At 54.2% G+C, this 12,593-nt stretch overlaps 1 protein-coding gene across 2 annotated transcripts; it reads right to left on the minus strand.

The window, feature by feature from the left end:
• Window positions 1-2,592: 2,592 nt before the first annotated feature.
• Window positions 2,593-12,554, minus strand: Plod3 (procollagen-lysine,2-oxoglutarate 5-dioxygenase 3). 2 transcript variants are annotated; one of them, XM_041648461.1, is made up of 19 exons: window positions 12,420-12,554; window positions 12,021-12,112; window positions 11,786-11,922; window positions 11,544-11,707; window positions 11,317-11,429; window positions 11,143-11,206; window positions 9,722-9,819; window positions 9,425-9,526; window positions 9,166-9,291; window positions 8,918-9,039; window positions 8,641-8,745; window positions 8,382-8,507; window positions 7,985-8,126; window positions 7,766-7,879; window positions 7,601-7,669; window positions 6,314-6,418; window positions 5,431-5,577; window positions 4,410-4,535; window positions 2,593-3,205 (listed from the first exon to the last, which is right to left on the minus strand). In XM_041648461.1, exons 1-19 carry the CDS (start codon window positions 12,535-12,537, stop codon window positions 3,050-3,052), a joined length of 2,226 nt encoding a protein of 741 aa, XP_041504395.1. In that variant the 5' UTR covers window positions 12,538-12,554; the 3' UTR covers window positions 2,593-3,049. The 2 variants fall into 2 exon arrangements, with proteins under 2 accessions (XP_041504395.1, XP_041504394.1); XM_041648460.1 differs by having other exon boundaries at window positions 7,766-8,126.
• Window positions 12,555-12,593: the final 39 nt, after the last annotated feature.

The following is a 12,593-nucleotide window of genomic DNA, read 5'->3' on the forward strand; positions in this document are numbered from 1 at the left end:
GATGGCTCAGAGGTTAAAAGCACTGACTGTTCTTCCAGAGGTCCTGAGTTCAATTCCCAGCAACCACATGGTGGCTCACAACCATCCATAATGAGATCTGGTGCCCTCTTCTGGGGTGCAGGTATGCATACAGGCAGAACACTGTATATAATAAATAAATACATCTTTAAAAAAAAAGAGAGAGAGAGAGCCGGGCGGCGGTGGCGCACGCCTTTAATCCCAGCACTCGGGAGGCAGAGGCAGGCGGATCTCTGTGAGTTCGAGGCCAGCCTGGTCTACAAGAGCTAGTTCCAGGACAGGAACCAAAAAAAAAAGAGAGAGAGAGTGGCATCAGGTGTAGCCTTGTTGGAGTAGGTGTGGTCTTGTTGGAGGAAGCACGTCACTGTGGAGGTGGGCTTTGAGGTCTTATATATTACTTAAGCCACACCCAGTGAGAGGTCACTTCCTGTTGCCTGCAAGCTGTAGGACCCTCATCTCCTTCCCCAGCACCATGTCTGCCTGCATGCTAGCATGTCCCACTGTGATGATAACGAACTGAACCTCTGAAAATGTAAGCTACCCTATTAAATGTTTTCCTTGGCCATATGTGGTGGTGCACACCTTTAATCCCCACACTCAGGAGACATAGGCCAAGGAATCTCTGTGAGTTTGAGGCCAGCATGGTCTAAAAGTGGGTTCCAGGACAGCCAGGGCTGTTACATAGAGAAACCCTGTCTTGAAAAACCAAAACAAAACAAAAGTTTTCCTTTATAAGAGTTGCCGAGGTCATGGTGACCCTTCACAGCAATGGAAACCCTAAATAAGACACCAGGCAAAGTCTACCAATGTAGCTGCGTTCCCAGCTCCTTTTGCCCTCTCTCTCTAATGAACAGAAATCTACCCTCCAGGAAAAGTTACCAAATGCCAGCATGCCGGAGGTGATTGTACAAAATTCTGGGCCCCAGGCAGACAGGCAAAGCCAGTCCTCTTCCCTCTGGCTCATGTAGACTGCTCCTTCCAGGGACCTTGCCAAAGTCCCCCCCCCCCCCCGCCCCTGCCATCTCCCTTGCTCAGATTACTACCATCCATGGGACAGAGCTCTGCCCAAGGCAAGGCATGGAGTTCAGCTGTGGGGCTCCTGCTGAGCCCCCAGTAAGAGGCTGGGGGTGCGGGGTGTGGATCAGTGGGAGAGCATCCGCCTAGCTTGCATAGGCACCACATACACACCCAGCACACACAAACATACACACTCTGGCAAAAGTGTTCAAACCATGTGTGGGTTATCTGCCACCGCCAGGAAGGTTTTCCTAGGAGCCTGGGTGTCAGGTGCAAAGCAAACTCCATTTTCCCAAATTCCAGCAGTTAGGCACCAGCATTCCTTAAGAACATGTGCCGCTGGTTCCCCTCTACCAAAGGAGCCGGTTCCTTTATCACTGGCAGAAAGAACAAATGGTTGTCTGCAGTGCCCATCGGCACAGCAAAGCGTATGCTGGGGGGGGGGGGGGGGGGCGCTCCAGGCTCCCTCAGTATCACAAGGACCTGTCTCAGAGTCCATGCTGGCATCCTGACTTCCTCCTCGGGAGCTTCCCTCCCTCCCCAGAGTGGCTCATTTTCCTCATAACCCTGTTATTTCAGCCATGCTCTCCTCTTCCTTTCTCTCTTTTTGTTTGTTTTTTTTCAAGACAGGGTTTCTCTGTGTGTGTAGCCCTAACTGTCCTGGAACTCGATTTGTAGACCAGGCTGGCCTTGAACTCAGAGATCCGCCTGCCTCTGCCTCCGGAGAGCTGGAGTCTATGGCGTGCGGCACCAGTTTGCCGTCTTCTCTATTGCCGGCACTCCGTTCTCCTCTCCCCCTCTGCTCTGCTTCTCTCCCAGTCAGGTCCAGTCTGTTTTCCCTCTCTGCTCCAGGACTCCTCCACATGCCTCTGACTGTCGTCTCTCGTATCTACAATAAAGGCCTTCCCTCAACCTTGTGTGGATCGGTTATGTCATCAGTTTATACGCTGGGCAGAGAAGGGACTTGCTGTGAGCATGGAAGCATGATGAGGCAGGTATGTACGACTGGTGGTGATCAAGTCTAATTGAGTCTAAACTTTTTTTTAATTTTAGAGAATATTTGTGTGGGTGGGTGGAAAACCTACTCCCATAAGACACACACACACACACACACACACACGCACGCGCGCACACACACGCACGTTGAATAAATGTAATAAAAGGGGGTGAGGGCTGGAGAGATGGCTCAGAGGTTAAGAGTGCTGTTGTTCTTGCAGAGGACCAGCGTTTGGTTCCCACCTGACTCAAGACAGGTGGCTCTCGACCCAACTACCCGTGACTCCAGTTCCAAGGGGGTACGATACTATCTTCTGGCCTCCATGGACACCTTCACTCTCATGTACACACCTACACTTACACACATAATTTATTTAAACAACAAGAATAAAGGAGAGGGATGTAGCTCAGTTGTAGAGTACTTGCCACCACGCAGGACTTCGGGTTTGATCCCAGCACCACGTGAACTGGACATGTGGTGCACAACCGTAATCCCTATAGTGAGTTGGAGGCCTGCCTGGGCTACATGAGACACCGACTTTACATATATGACTCGTGGGCTCGAGAGCTACAAAGACCCTTTTATTCAATGTGAGGCTGAGAAAGCTCAATAATTTATCAGGGAACCCTCAGAAGTCCACTCCCAGGGGCAGCAGTGGTATGTGCCTTTAATCCCAGCACTTGGGAGGGGGAGGCAGGCGGATCTCTGAGTTCAAGGCCAGCCTGGTCCACAGAGTTAGTTCCAGGACAGTCAGGGATACACAGAGAAACCCTGTCTCGAAAAAACCAAAAAATAAAACAACAATGAAAGTCCACTCTCCCTGAGTCCATTGGGTCGGTGGGAAGGTGGCAGACTCCAGGGACCTCCTGAGAGGGACGCTGAGGGCAGAACACTCAGTGCCAGGCACACAGACACACTCAGGAAATGAGAAGAGCTGGGCTCCCTCTCTCCGAGAACGGCACCCCCGGAGCCCAACAAGGCACAATGGCAGAGAAGGTTTGGCAGACTGGTTGAGTGTCAGGGGTCAACAAAGGACACCATGATGTATCGAGTGCCCCGGGTGGTGGGCAGCCCCTCGTGGTAGTGTGTGAGGCGGCCAGGGTGCAGGAGAGCCCAGCCCTTCCTCGGGGATGAGATTCTGCAGTCATAGCGCAGGAAGCGGCAGCCACCTCCCTGGGGAGATGAGAGAGAACATAAAAAGTAAGGTTAGCAGACATGGGGATGTGGGGGGCAGGGGGCAACAGGCACGTGAGAGGTGCCAATCAAATGGGCTGCTGAGACAGGCAAGAGAGGCTATGTGCCGGTTAATCTGCAAGCCAACTTGATGGAATTTAGAGCCATCACAGAAACCCACCTCTGGGAATATCTGAGAGGGAATTCTAGAACAAGTTAGAGAGGGGAGGAGGAAACCCCCCCAAAGAAGGATGGTGCCATCTCATCATCTAGGACTGATCAAAAGGAACAAGTAAGGACTGACTGGAGAGATGGCTCAGCAGTTAAGAGCACTGCTTGCTCTTCCAGAGGACCCAGGTTCAATTCCCAGCATCCACAACAGCTCACAACTGTAACTACAGTTCCAGGGGACCCGACACCCTCACACAGACACACATGCAGGCAAACACACCAATGAATATTAAATTAAATTTAAAAAAAAGAAGAAGAAAAAGTGAGCTGGGCTTCAGGCTTCACCTTTTTGACTGTGGATACAGCGTAGCTAGCAGCTTCCCTCCTGCCAGCATGCCTTCCCCACCATGAGGGACCGTACTCCCAGAATGTGAACCAAAACAGACCTTCTTTCCTTCCTTCCTTCCGTTCCTTCCTCCCTCCCTCTCTCCTTCCTTCCTTCCTCCCTCCCTCCCTCCTTCCCTTCCTTCTTTCCATCTTTCCTCCCTCCCTCCTTCCCTTCCATCTTTCCTCCCTCCCTCCCCTTCATTGCTTTTGTCAGGAAATTTGTGGCCACAACAGAAAAGTAACCAATTCAGACATGGCCAGCCAGAGGACATAGAGAGGCAGCTGCAATGGTTGTGTCAACTTGACACAAGCTGGCATCAGGGAGGAGGGCATCTCAACAGAGGTAAAACCTCCATTGGGCCAGCCTGTGGGGCATTTTCTTGACTGATGATTGATGGGGGAAGACCCAGCCCACCGTGGATGAAGCCATGAAGAACGAGCCAGAAAGCAGCACCCCTCCAAGGTCTGTCTCTGCATCAGCTCCTGCCTCCAGGTTCTCGCCCTGCTGGAGTTCCTGTCCTGTCCCTCCATGACTGTGAGCAGTCCAGCCATGACCTGATACAGCCAGAGACTGGGAAAGGAGCTGAGACATGGCTGCCGGGAGAAGTGTGTGCAGTGTCCTGAGACAGGAAGGACCCAGACTCACCTCATAATCCACGCCCTTGTGGTTGAGGGCGACGTTGAGAGTGAAGGTGGACGAGTCATGGTGCGGCCGAAGTGAGGGCTGTTCATCTGGCCGGTAGCGGACCACAAAGTTCATCACTGCCCGTGTCTGTGGGGACATGCAGTGGAAGCCACAGACGGGCAAGGGAAGCCACGCCTCTTCCTTGTCTCATATTCTTTTGCTTGTTTTTCAAGACAAGGTCTCACTGTGTAGCCCTGGCTGTCCTGAAACTCACTATGTAGAGCAGGCTGGCCTCGAACTCATAGCTCTTCCTGCCTCTGCCTCGTTAGTGCTAGGATAATAGGTGTGTGCTACCACACCTGGGTCTACTTGTCCTCCTCCACCTTAGGTTCCTCCCCAGAACTGGGAGTACAGATGTGTAACGCGATGTCCAGCTTTTCACACGGGAGCTGATGACGTGAACTCTTCCCCATCTTCCCCAGCCCCATTTCTCCTGGTTTTTGAGACAAGGTCATGTAGCCCAGGCTGGCCTTGAACTCACTGTGTGACTACAGATGACCCTGAACTTCTGATCCTCCTGCTTCTCCCTCCTGAGTTCTGGGATAACAGTCCTGTATTACTGTCCTACCCCATTTTACACAGTGCTGGAGACAAAGCACGCTGGGCAAGCATCAAACTGACCCACATCCCCAGCCCTTCCTTTCTGCTTTGAGACAGGGTTTCACTGAGCAGCCCATGGTCTCCTCAAACCCTTGTTCTTCAAGCCTCAGTCTCTCTCTCTCTTTTTTAAGTGTATTTTATTGATGAAACTTTATTATTATTATTATTATTATTATTATTATTATTGAGCCTCAGTTTCTCAAGCGCTGAGGTTACAGGTGGCAGCATGCCCGGCCAGGGACTTCTAATGACAGAGCAGCCCAAGTAGGAGACCTGGCTTCTTCCCAAGCCACCTCAATCCCAAGCCCCAAGTCTATGGAGCCTGAGTTGCTATAGGGACTGAGAGGGGGTACAAGAAGACAGCAGTGGTTGGATATCCTACCTTGGTATGATAGCCAGGGAACAGGTACTCGGTCATGGGCCCCACATATGTCCTCAGCAGCTGAAGCCACTGGTCTTCGTACCCCACCTGCTTCATGTGGATATCCACGGTGGGCACATTCTCGTATCCTCCAGCCAACCTGGAATCCTGCGGACAACAGACACTGAGCCCCTCACATCTGGGCTGGCCCATTCTTCCTCGGAGACAGTATCAGCTTCTTCTTGCTGGTTCCTAGTCTTTTTGTTTGTTTTTCGAGATAGAGTTCTCTGTGTATTCCTGGCTGTCCTGGAACTCGCTCTGTAGACCAGGCTGGCTTCTAACTACTCAGAGATCCGCTTGCCTCTGTCTCCAAGGGCTAGGACTAAAGGCTACAGCACCACTGCCAGCCAGAGTCACGGTGCTGAACCTTTCGGTCTCTGGTGTTGTCCGCTCTCCTATGGATCGCTCTGGCCTTCCCATGTTATCTGGCCATGCTATCTAACACTCATAGCCCATGAAATAAGCACCCTCTGTGTAAGACCTAACCTGGATTGTCAACTTGATAGGCCTCATCCAGACTACGTTAACAGAGACGGGAAGACCTGACCACTGTGGGCAGCCCCATCCCACGGGCCAAGGTCCTGAGAACAGGATCTGAGCACCAGCACCCATCTCTGTGTCTGACTCAGATATCATGTGACCAGCTGTGTCAGGCTCCTGCCGCCTTGCCTCCCGCCGTGATGAGCTGTACTCACAGATTGTGAGCCCTTCCTTCGAGTTGCTTTGGTCAGATACTTTGTCACAGAAAACGAGACAAGTGACTGCCACGCCCTGAATGAGCCCCACCCTTGGGAATCCCTCCTCACCCCAAGCCCACTGTCCCCTTGGGAACCTCCGCCCTCACCTCGTGCCGGCCTCCAGACCACTGGCCGTAGTGCTCCATCTCCTCCACCAGCTCGTCACACATCTGCTCCGTCAGCAGTGGGAACCAGTACACATCTGGGCAGGGCTGGGGACACGGCACGGTGAAACTCAAGGGAGAGGGACAAGGGGCGGGACAGGCGACAGGACAGGGGAGGGGAGACATACAGGAGAGGATCTATGGAAGGGCAACCTGAGCTCTTTAGGCAGCTGCTGGGGTGTAGTCAGCGAAGAGGCCTCCATCCTCCTGCATCAGCTTCCAGTGGTCAGAGAAGGGCAGAAATAGGGTGCCTAGAGCCCCAGTATCTAGGACAATGATCCTGTTCTGTCCCCTCCCCTACCCATTTTTTTGGAGACAGGGTCTTATATCGCCCAGGCTAGCTTCAAATTCACTGTGTAGCCAAGGCTGGCCTTGAACTTCTGGTCCTCCTAAGTGCTGAGCTCATAGGCTGCAACACCGTGCTCGGTTTATACGGTACTGAGGACAGAACCTAGGGCTCTGTGAATGCCAGGCAAGTCCTCTACCGAGTGAGCTACATCCCCAGCCCCTTTATTTCTCTTAGTTTTAGACAAGGTCTTACTACGTAATCCAGATGGTCTTGAACTTGCTATGTGTCTGAGGCTGGCCTTCAACTCCTAACCCTCCTAGCTTCTTCCTTCCACTGCCTGAATTTCTGGGATTACAGGCAAGCGCCACACCTCTGTCTTCATGTGAGCATGGGCACACCTGTGTAGGGGCGTGCATGCTCAAATGTGTGTATGTGAGGATCTGAGTTCGCCACGAGGAACTGCTCAACTTTTCCTGTGCCTTCTCCACCGAGGCAGGATCTCTTAATCAAGCCCAGAGCTTACTGATGCAGCCAGTCTGGCCAGTCAGCTAGGATCCCGAGTCTTTGCCTTTTAATGCTGGAATTAGACAGACTACCACACATGCAGCATTTACTTGGGTTCTGGAGAGCTGAACTAGGTCCTTATGCTCATGTGTTAAGTGCTTAACTACAGAGTGTTCTCCTCTGCCCCATCTGTTTTATTGAGACTTGGTCTAGCCACCTGACGGTATGACACTCACTACACAGTCCAGGCTAGCCTGGAACTCTCCATCCTTCTGCATCAGCTTCCAGACCGCTAGGATTACAGTGTTATACTCAGTGTGGCTATCCGCCTCCCTCCTGTCCAAACAGCAAACCCTCAGTCTTTGGGAGCTCAGCTTGGAACCCACCAGTCTCAGCGGTGGGCGGGTCACATAGGCCGCGGTCCTGGGGCAGCTTACCTGCTCCACCAGCCCCTCCCCATCCAGGGCTCGGCTGTAGTTCTCATGAATGTACTGTTCTTTCCAGTCCTGCAAGAGGGATTGTGGCATTTGAGTGGCACCTTCTATACTCTCCCCATGGGCTACCCACTCCCCGTGGTGGGCAATGGAGGGGGCCCATCTCACCACAGGGTTGTCAAAGATCTGCCAGAGGTCTGGGTGTAAGTGGTCAGTGTCATAGCGAGAAGTGGCCAGCAGCCGGCCAAACTCATGCTGGTTGCTGAGGTGGAGGAAGATGCCCTGGAGTGGGGTAAAGGGTGGGCATGCGTGAGGAGGACCACAGGAAGCTGTCGGCACAGCATCAAGTCCCCAGACTTGGCAACCCATGCCAACCACCCCACTCACCTTATCCCGTAGGCTCTTGCAGAAAGCCATATCTGGGTCAGTGTCACTGCCTGAGAACACCTCCTTCTGGGGCAGCTCTGTCCTCAGGGTCTCCCCGCGGATCACATATGCCTGGGATATGTAGGGCACATTCCACACGCCCCTGCAGACACCGAGTATCGTTAGCCAGGCGGACAACCCCTCAGATTATACTTTATTAACTGTAAAAGCTCTGTCCCTCAGGGTACCCCAGAACCCTGAGCCTGTGGCCATCACATCACTGATGGGAAGTCACCACCCAATCCATTGCCGGTCCCTACCCACAGCTGTGGCCTGTCTAATGACCACATAGGATGCTACAAAGTGGGGATCCAGGGAAGGCTCTGGTCCCTGCATGGTACACATGGGTAGGACTCACACTCGCTTCCGCTGCACCAGTTCCACGTAGTCTTCGGAGCGGGCATAGTACTCATCGGGGCTCAGGGCACCCCAGAAGTTGGACCAGAGCTTGCCATGGCGGGAAAGCATGGGGGCTATTACCTTCCTGGATAAAACAGAGGTGAAGGCTGGGCAAAAGGGAGTGAACAAGAGGGGACAGAACTATGTCCCATCCAAGGGAGGGGTGGAGTTCCTAGGCCCTCCTGGGGCTTTATGGATGCATAGGGTTGGCTGGTCACCTGTTTTGTTCAATCAAGATGCGCAGGGTCTCCGGGTTGGTAAGGACAGCATCAGCATCCAGGCTGAAGTAGAACTCACACTCGGGGTCCTGCCGACAGTTATCCCTGGAGGGGAAGACCCACAAATGGAGAGAGTTCAAATGGGGCATGCGGGCAAGGCAACGGGAACGGTGGGACAAGTGGGGATCTCCCAGCTCTGAGAGGAAGACAAGAGTCAGTGTGTGTCTCCTTCCCCAGGGGCTCCACCGTCTATGGCAGATGAGGGAGATTCACTCACATGGCCATGTCCCTGGCCTCGCCCGGGCTCAGGGCTTCCTCTGGCCCTACTAGCTTTGTAGCTGAGAAGTGGTCCTGGAGCTGCGGCCAGGCGTCTGCAATGTGAGGCTCATGGTACACCTCCTAAAGATGGGACAGGGAGGAGCATGGACTGACAGCTTGGGCAGAGGTGGTACCCAGAGATGCAATCAGGGCAGGACGGATGGGAAAAGGTGTAGGATGTGGGGGTGGGGAGGTTCCATATCTCACGTTGTTATGAAGGAAGAGAGAGATCCTGTCTGGGGGGTAATCCAGGAGCAGTAGGCGCTGCAGGAATCGAGGCAGGAAGGGGGTAGGCTGCTGCACAAACACGGCCAGAAGCACCCGGGGGGGAGGCTGAGAACACCACAGGACAAGGCTCACAGAAGCCCGGGCCTCTCTCTGCCCCGCTGCCAGGTCAGGACGCCCAGGAGCTCGGCAACTGGGGCTGCCCAGCTTGTCCTCCCCTACATCACATCTCTCTCCTCACCTGCCCCCCCGGGAGTGTCCTCTGGTTCTGGTTGCAGAAGCCACAGCCTCCCTGGGGAGTCCAGCCATTGGGGACATAGTTCCCCAGGTAGTTGAGCTGGAGCTGTTGGAACAGAGGGAGGGTAGCTGAGGTGGACATGTCTGGGGACACATGAAAGGCAAGCTGGGCTCAGCACAGGGTGAAGAGAGGTGGCTATCCCAGCACCTCTTCTACTGGGACTGGGGAGGACCAGATGGACCAGGAGGGATGGGGTACCCAGGGCTCGAGACAAGCAGGGGCTGAGGACCCCAGAGGCACCTTGGTGGGACCGTTTCCATGGACCACAACAGGGAGAGTGTCGTACGCCACATTTCGGATGCGCACACGATTCTGGTCGAACTTTAAGACCACTTCATCTGCGGGAGGAAAGGAGGTTTTCAGGAGTTCCTTTATCTGGGAACCACAGAGCAATGGGGTCCCAGCTCCTCTAGTGGACAGGGCAGTGTGGGGGACCAACGGTCTGGACTACAGCTCAGTCAGGGCAGTGCTTTCTTTTGTTGCTCTTGTCGGGCTGGGATTTCCTTATAAAAGCATTATTATTATATTTATTTACTTTGGTTTTTAGAGAGAGGGTTTCTCTGTAGCTTTGGAGCCTGTCCTGGAACTCACTCTATAGACCAGGCTGGCCTCGAACTCACAGAGATCTGCCTCCCGAGTGCTGGGATTAAAGGTGTATACCACCATTACCCAGCTTATTTTATTTTTCTAAATCATCATATAGTGTGTCCAACTGGGACTGGTGGGGTGGCCCAACGGATAAAGGAACTGGGCACCAAGCCTGGCACCCGGAAACCACACGGAAGTAAAGAGCTCTTCTCTGACTCCGCTCTGGGGCACGAGTGCTCCACCCCAAGACAAACACATGAGAAAAACAATATTTTTTGGAGTTTTTCTGTGAGTCCTTTCTTTCCTTTGATCGGGTCTCACTATGTAGCCCAGGATGGACTGCAACTCGAGGTCCTCCTGCCTCTGAGGCCAGGAAACTCACACCATCCTTGCCTTGCCAGTCTGTCCAGGCTGCTGCCGCCTTCGAGAGGTCACTCGACCTGACCTGGGGTGACTCACTAGTCCCTAAGGGAGTCAGTTTCTCACCTGCCAAAGGGTCTTCCAAGGTGGGAAGTCAGGGACTACTCCCTTTGCAGAAGCTCTGTGTTAATGAAATCACAGCGGTAGTAGAGTCCCTGACTGGGGACCTTAGCGTATGTCTGCTAGACAGATATGTGGATGGTGCTGGGGGCTGAACCTAGGGTTTCTGTATGCTAGGCACACCTTCTGTCCCTGAGTTCCTCGCTCCCCAGCCCCTCACTGAGGGATTCTAGGCAGGGGCTCTACCACTGAGCCACACCCCAGCCCCTCACTGGGGGATTCTAGGCAGGGGCTCTACCACTGAGCCACACCCCAGCCCCTCACTGGGGGATTCTAGGCAGGGGCTCTACCACTGAGCCACACCCCAGCCCCTCACTGGGGGATTCTAGGCAGGGGCTCTACCACTGAGCCACACCCCAGCCCCTCCCTGGCAAACCTGCAGCAGCATTCTGCTGCAGGGCCACACTCGCAGTCTCACTATTGCTAACACGCTTAGGTGTTGGATAGGTTAGCACACTGGTCATCCGTAGACCAGCCCAGTTCTGGCAGGAACCCGTCCCTCATCACCTACTTCGAACCATCTTCTTCCTCACCTAAGGCTCCATTGAGGTTCTGGAAGATCCGGGACTTATGGTCCAGATTAAGTTTGAGCTTCTCCTAGATGGCACGAGATGGAGCAGTGAACGAAGAGGGGACAGGTGACACCGCGTCTTTCTGCAACTCCCCTCATGTCAGTCAGGGGATGCCCCCGTCCCGAGTCTCCCTACCCGCAGCCCTGGGTCCAGGTACAGGCGCGTGTAGAACAACTGATCGTCATCGTCATCTTTGTATTTCCACTGACGGACAATTTGATGGATGGTCGGGGCGAAGCCAATGAATCCTGGGGGACAGAAAAGAAGTAGACCCCCAAGGATCCCAGGATCCCACTCTCTCTCCAACCCTCAAGAACCAGAAGCATGCGATGCCTCGCCGCTGAGGGCACTTTGGCACTCACCACCAGAGTTGAGGAAGCGCTTGCCCGTGCCCACCTCAGGGTACTGCTCGGCCAGTCCCCATTCGGGCCAGCAGAAGCTCTCGGCAGAGAACAGCAGATGACTGCCACTCTGGACAAACTTCTTCAGCAGCTCTGTCGGGCTGCTGGCCAGAATCACATCGTAGCTGGACGAGGAAAAGGGTCTCTTTTTCTCTCTGCTCCTCCGTTTTCCCTCTCTCTCCACCCAGACAGACCCTCCTTACCTGTCTACAAACATGATGATCATGTCTTCCCGATCCACGTACTTCTCCATTTCCTTCTTTAGCCACCTGACCTTCTGGCCTCCACCAACTGTTCGAGCAACATCACCCCCTCGCCACTCGTGTCCCAGGCCCAGGGTCTGCAGGAAAGAACCCAGCCCCACAGGTCAAGGTGAGGCAACACGACCAGCTCCCAGCCCACTCCTGACGGCACTTCTCCCATGAGTCCCCCACTCACCCGTACGGTGTAGTTAAAGAACTCCGCAGACTGCAGAAAACGCCGGTATCCCTCTGTCTCTGCCGTAGCCACAGTGATCACCAGCAATTTGTCTGACACAACCAAGGAATTAGCACTTAGGACCCACGTGTTTATCCCTGTGTATCCCCTCCATCTCCCTGTTACTTCACTTAAGTTCTCTCCCGTTCCTTCCTTAATTCCTGCTCAGGGACATTTGGTCTCCAGAAGAGTCAAGAAACAGGAATGGGGGCTGGGGTGTTCCTGTCTGTCTGGGGAGACTGGAAGCCCCTAGTTCAGCGTGGGGAGAGGGTGCTGCGCTGGGTCCCCGGTGAGAAAGGACACTCCCTCCCAGGCTGGCAGACGTGTCGACTCTGCCCCCTCGGCCTCCCGGGTTCTCACCTGGGTTGACAGGGTTCGAGCCCCGGGGTCGATCGGAGGCAGAAGTCACTGAGGGCAGCGGCGGCAGCAGCAACAGCAGCAGGAGCAAAAACCGGGGTTCCGGGCCCGAAGCAGCCATGGTCAGCAGCACCCTCAGGCGACACCCGGGCCCGCCACGGGGCTGAGCTCAGCGCC

The sequence above is a fragment of the Microtus oregoni genome, unplaced genomic scaffold, assembly GCF_018167655.1.
Source record: "Microtus oregoni isolate MIOR12 unplaced genomic scaffold, Mior012 000003F_ref0000135, whole genome shotgun sequence".
NCBI lineage: Eukaryota > Metazoa > Chordata > Mammalia > Rodentia > Cricetidae > Microtus > Microtus oregoni.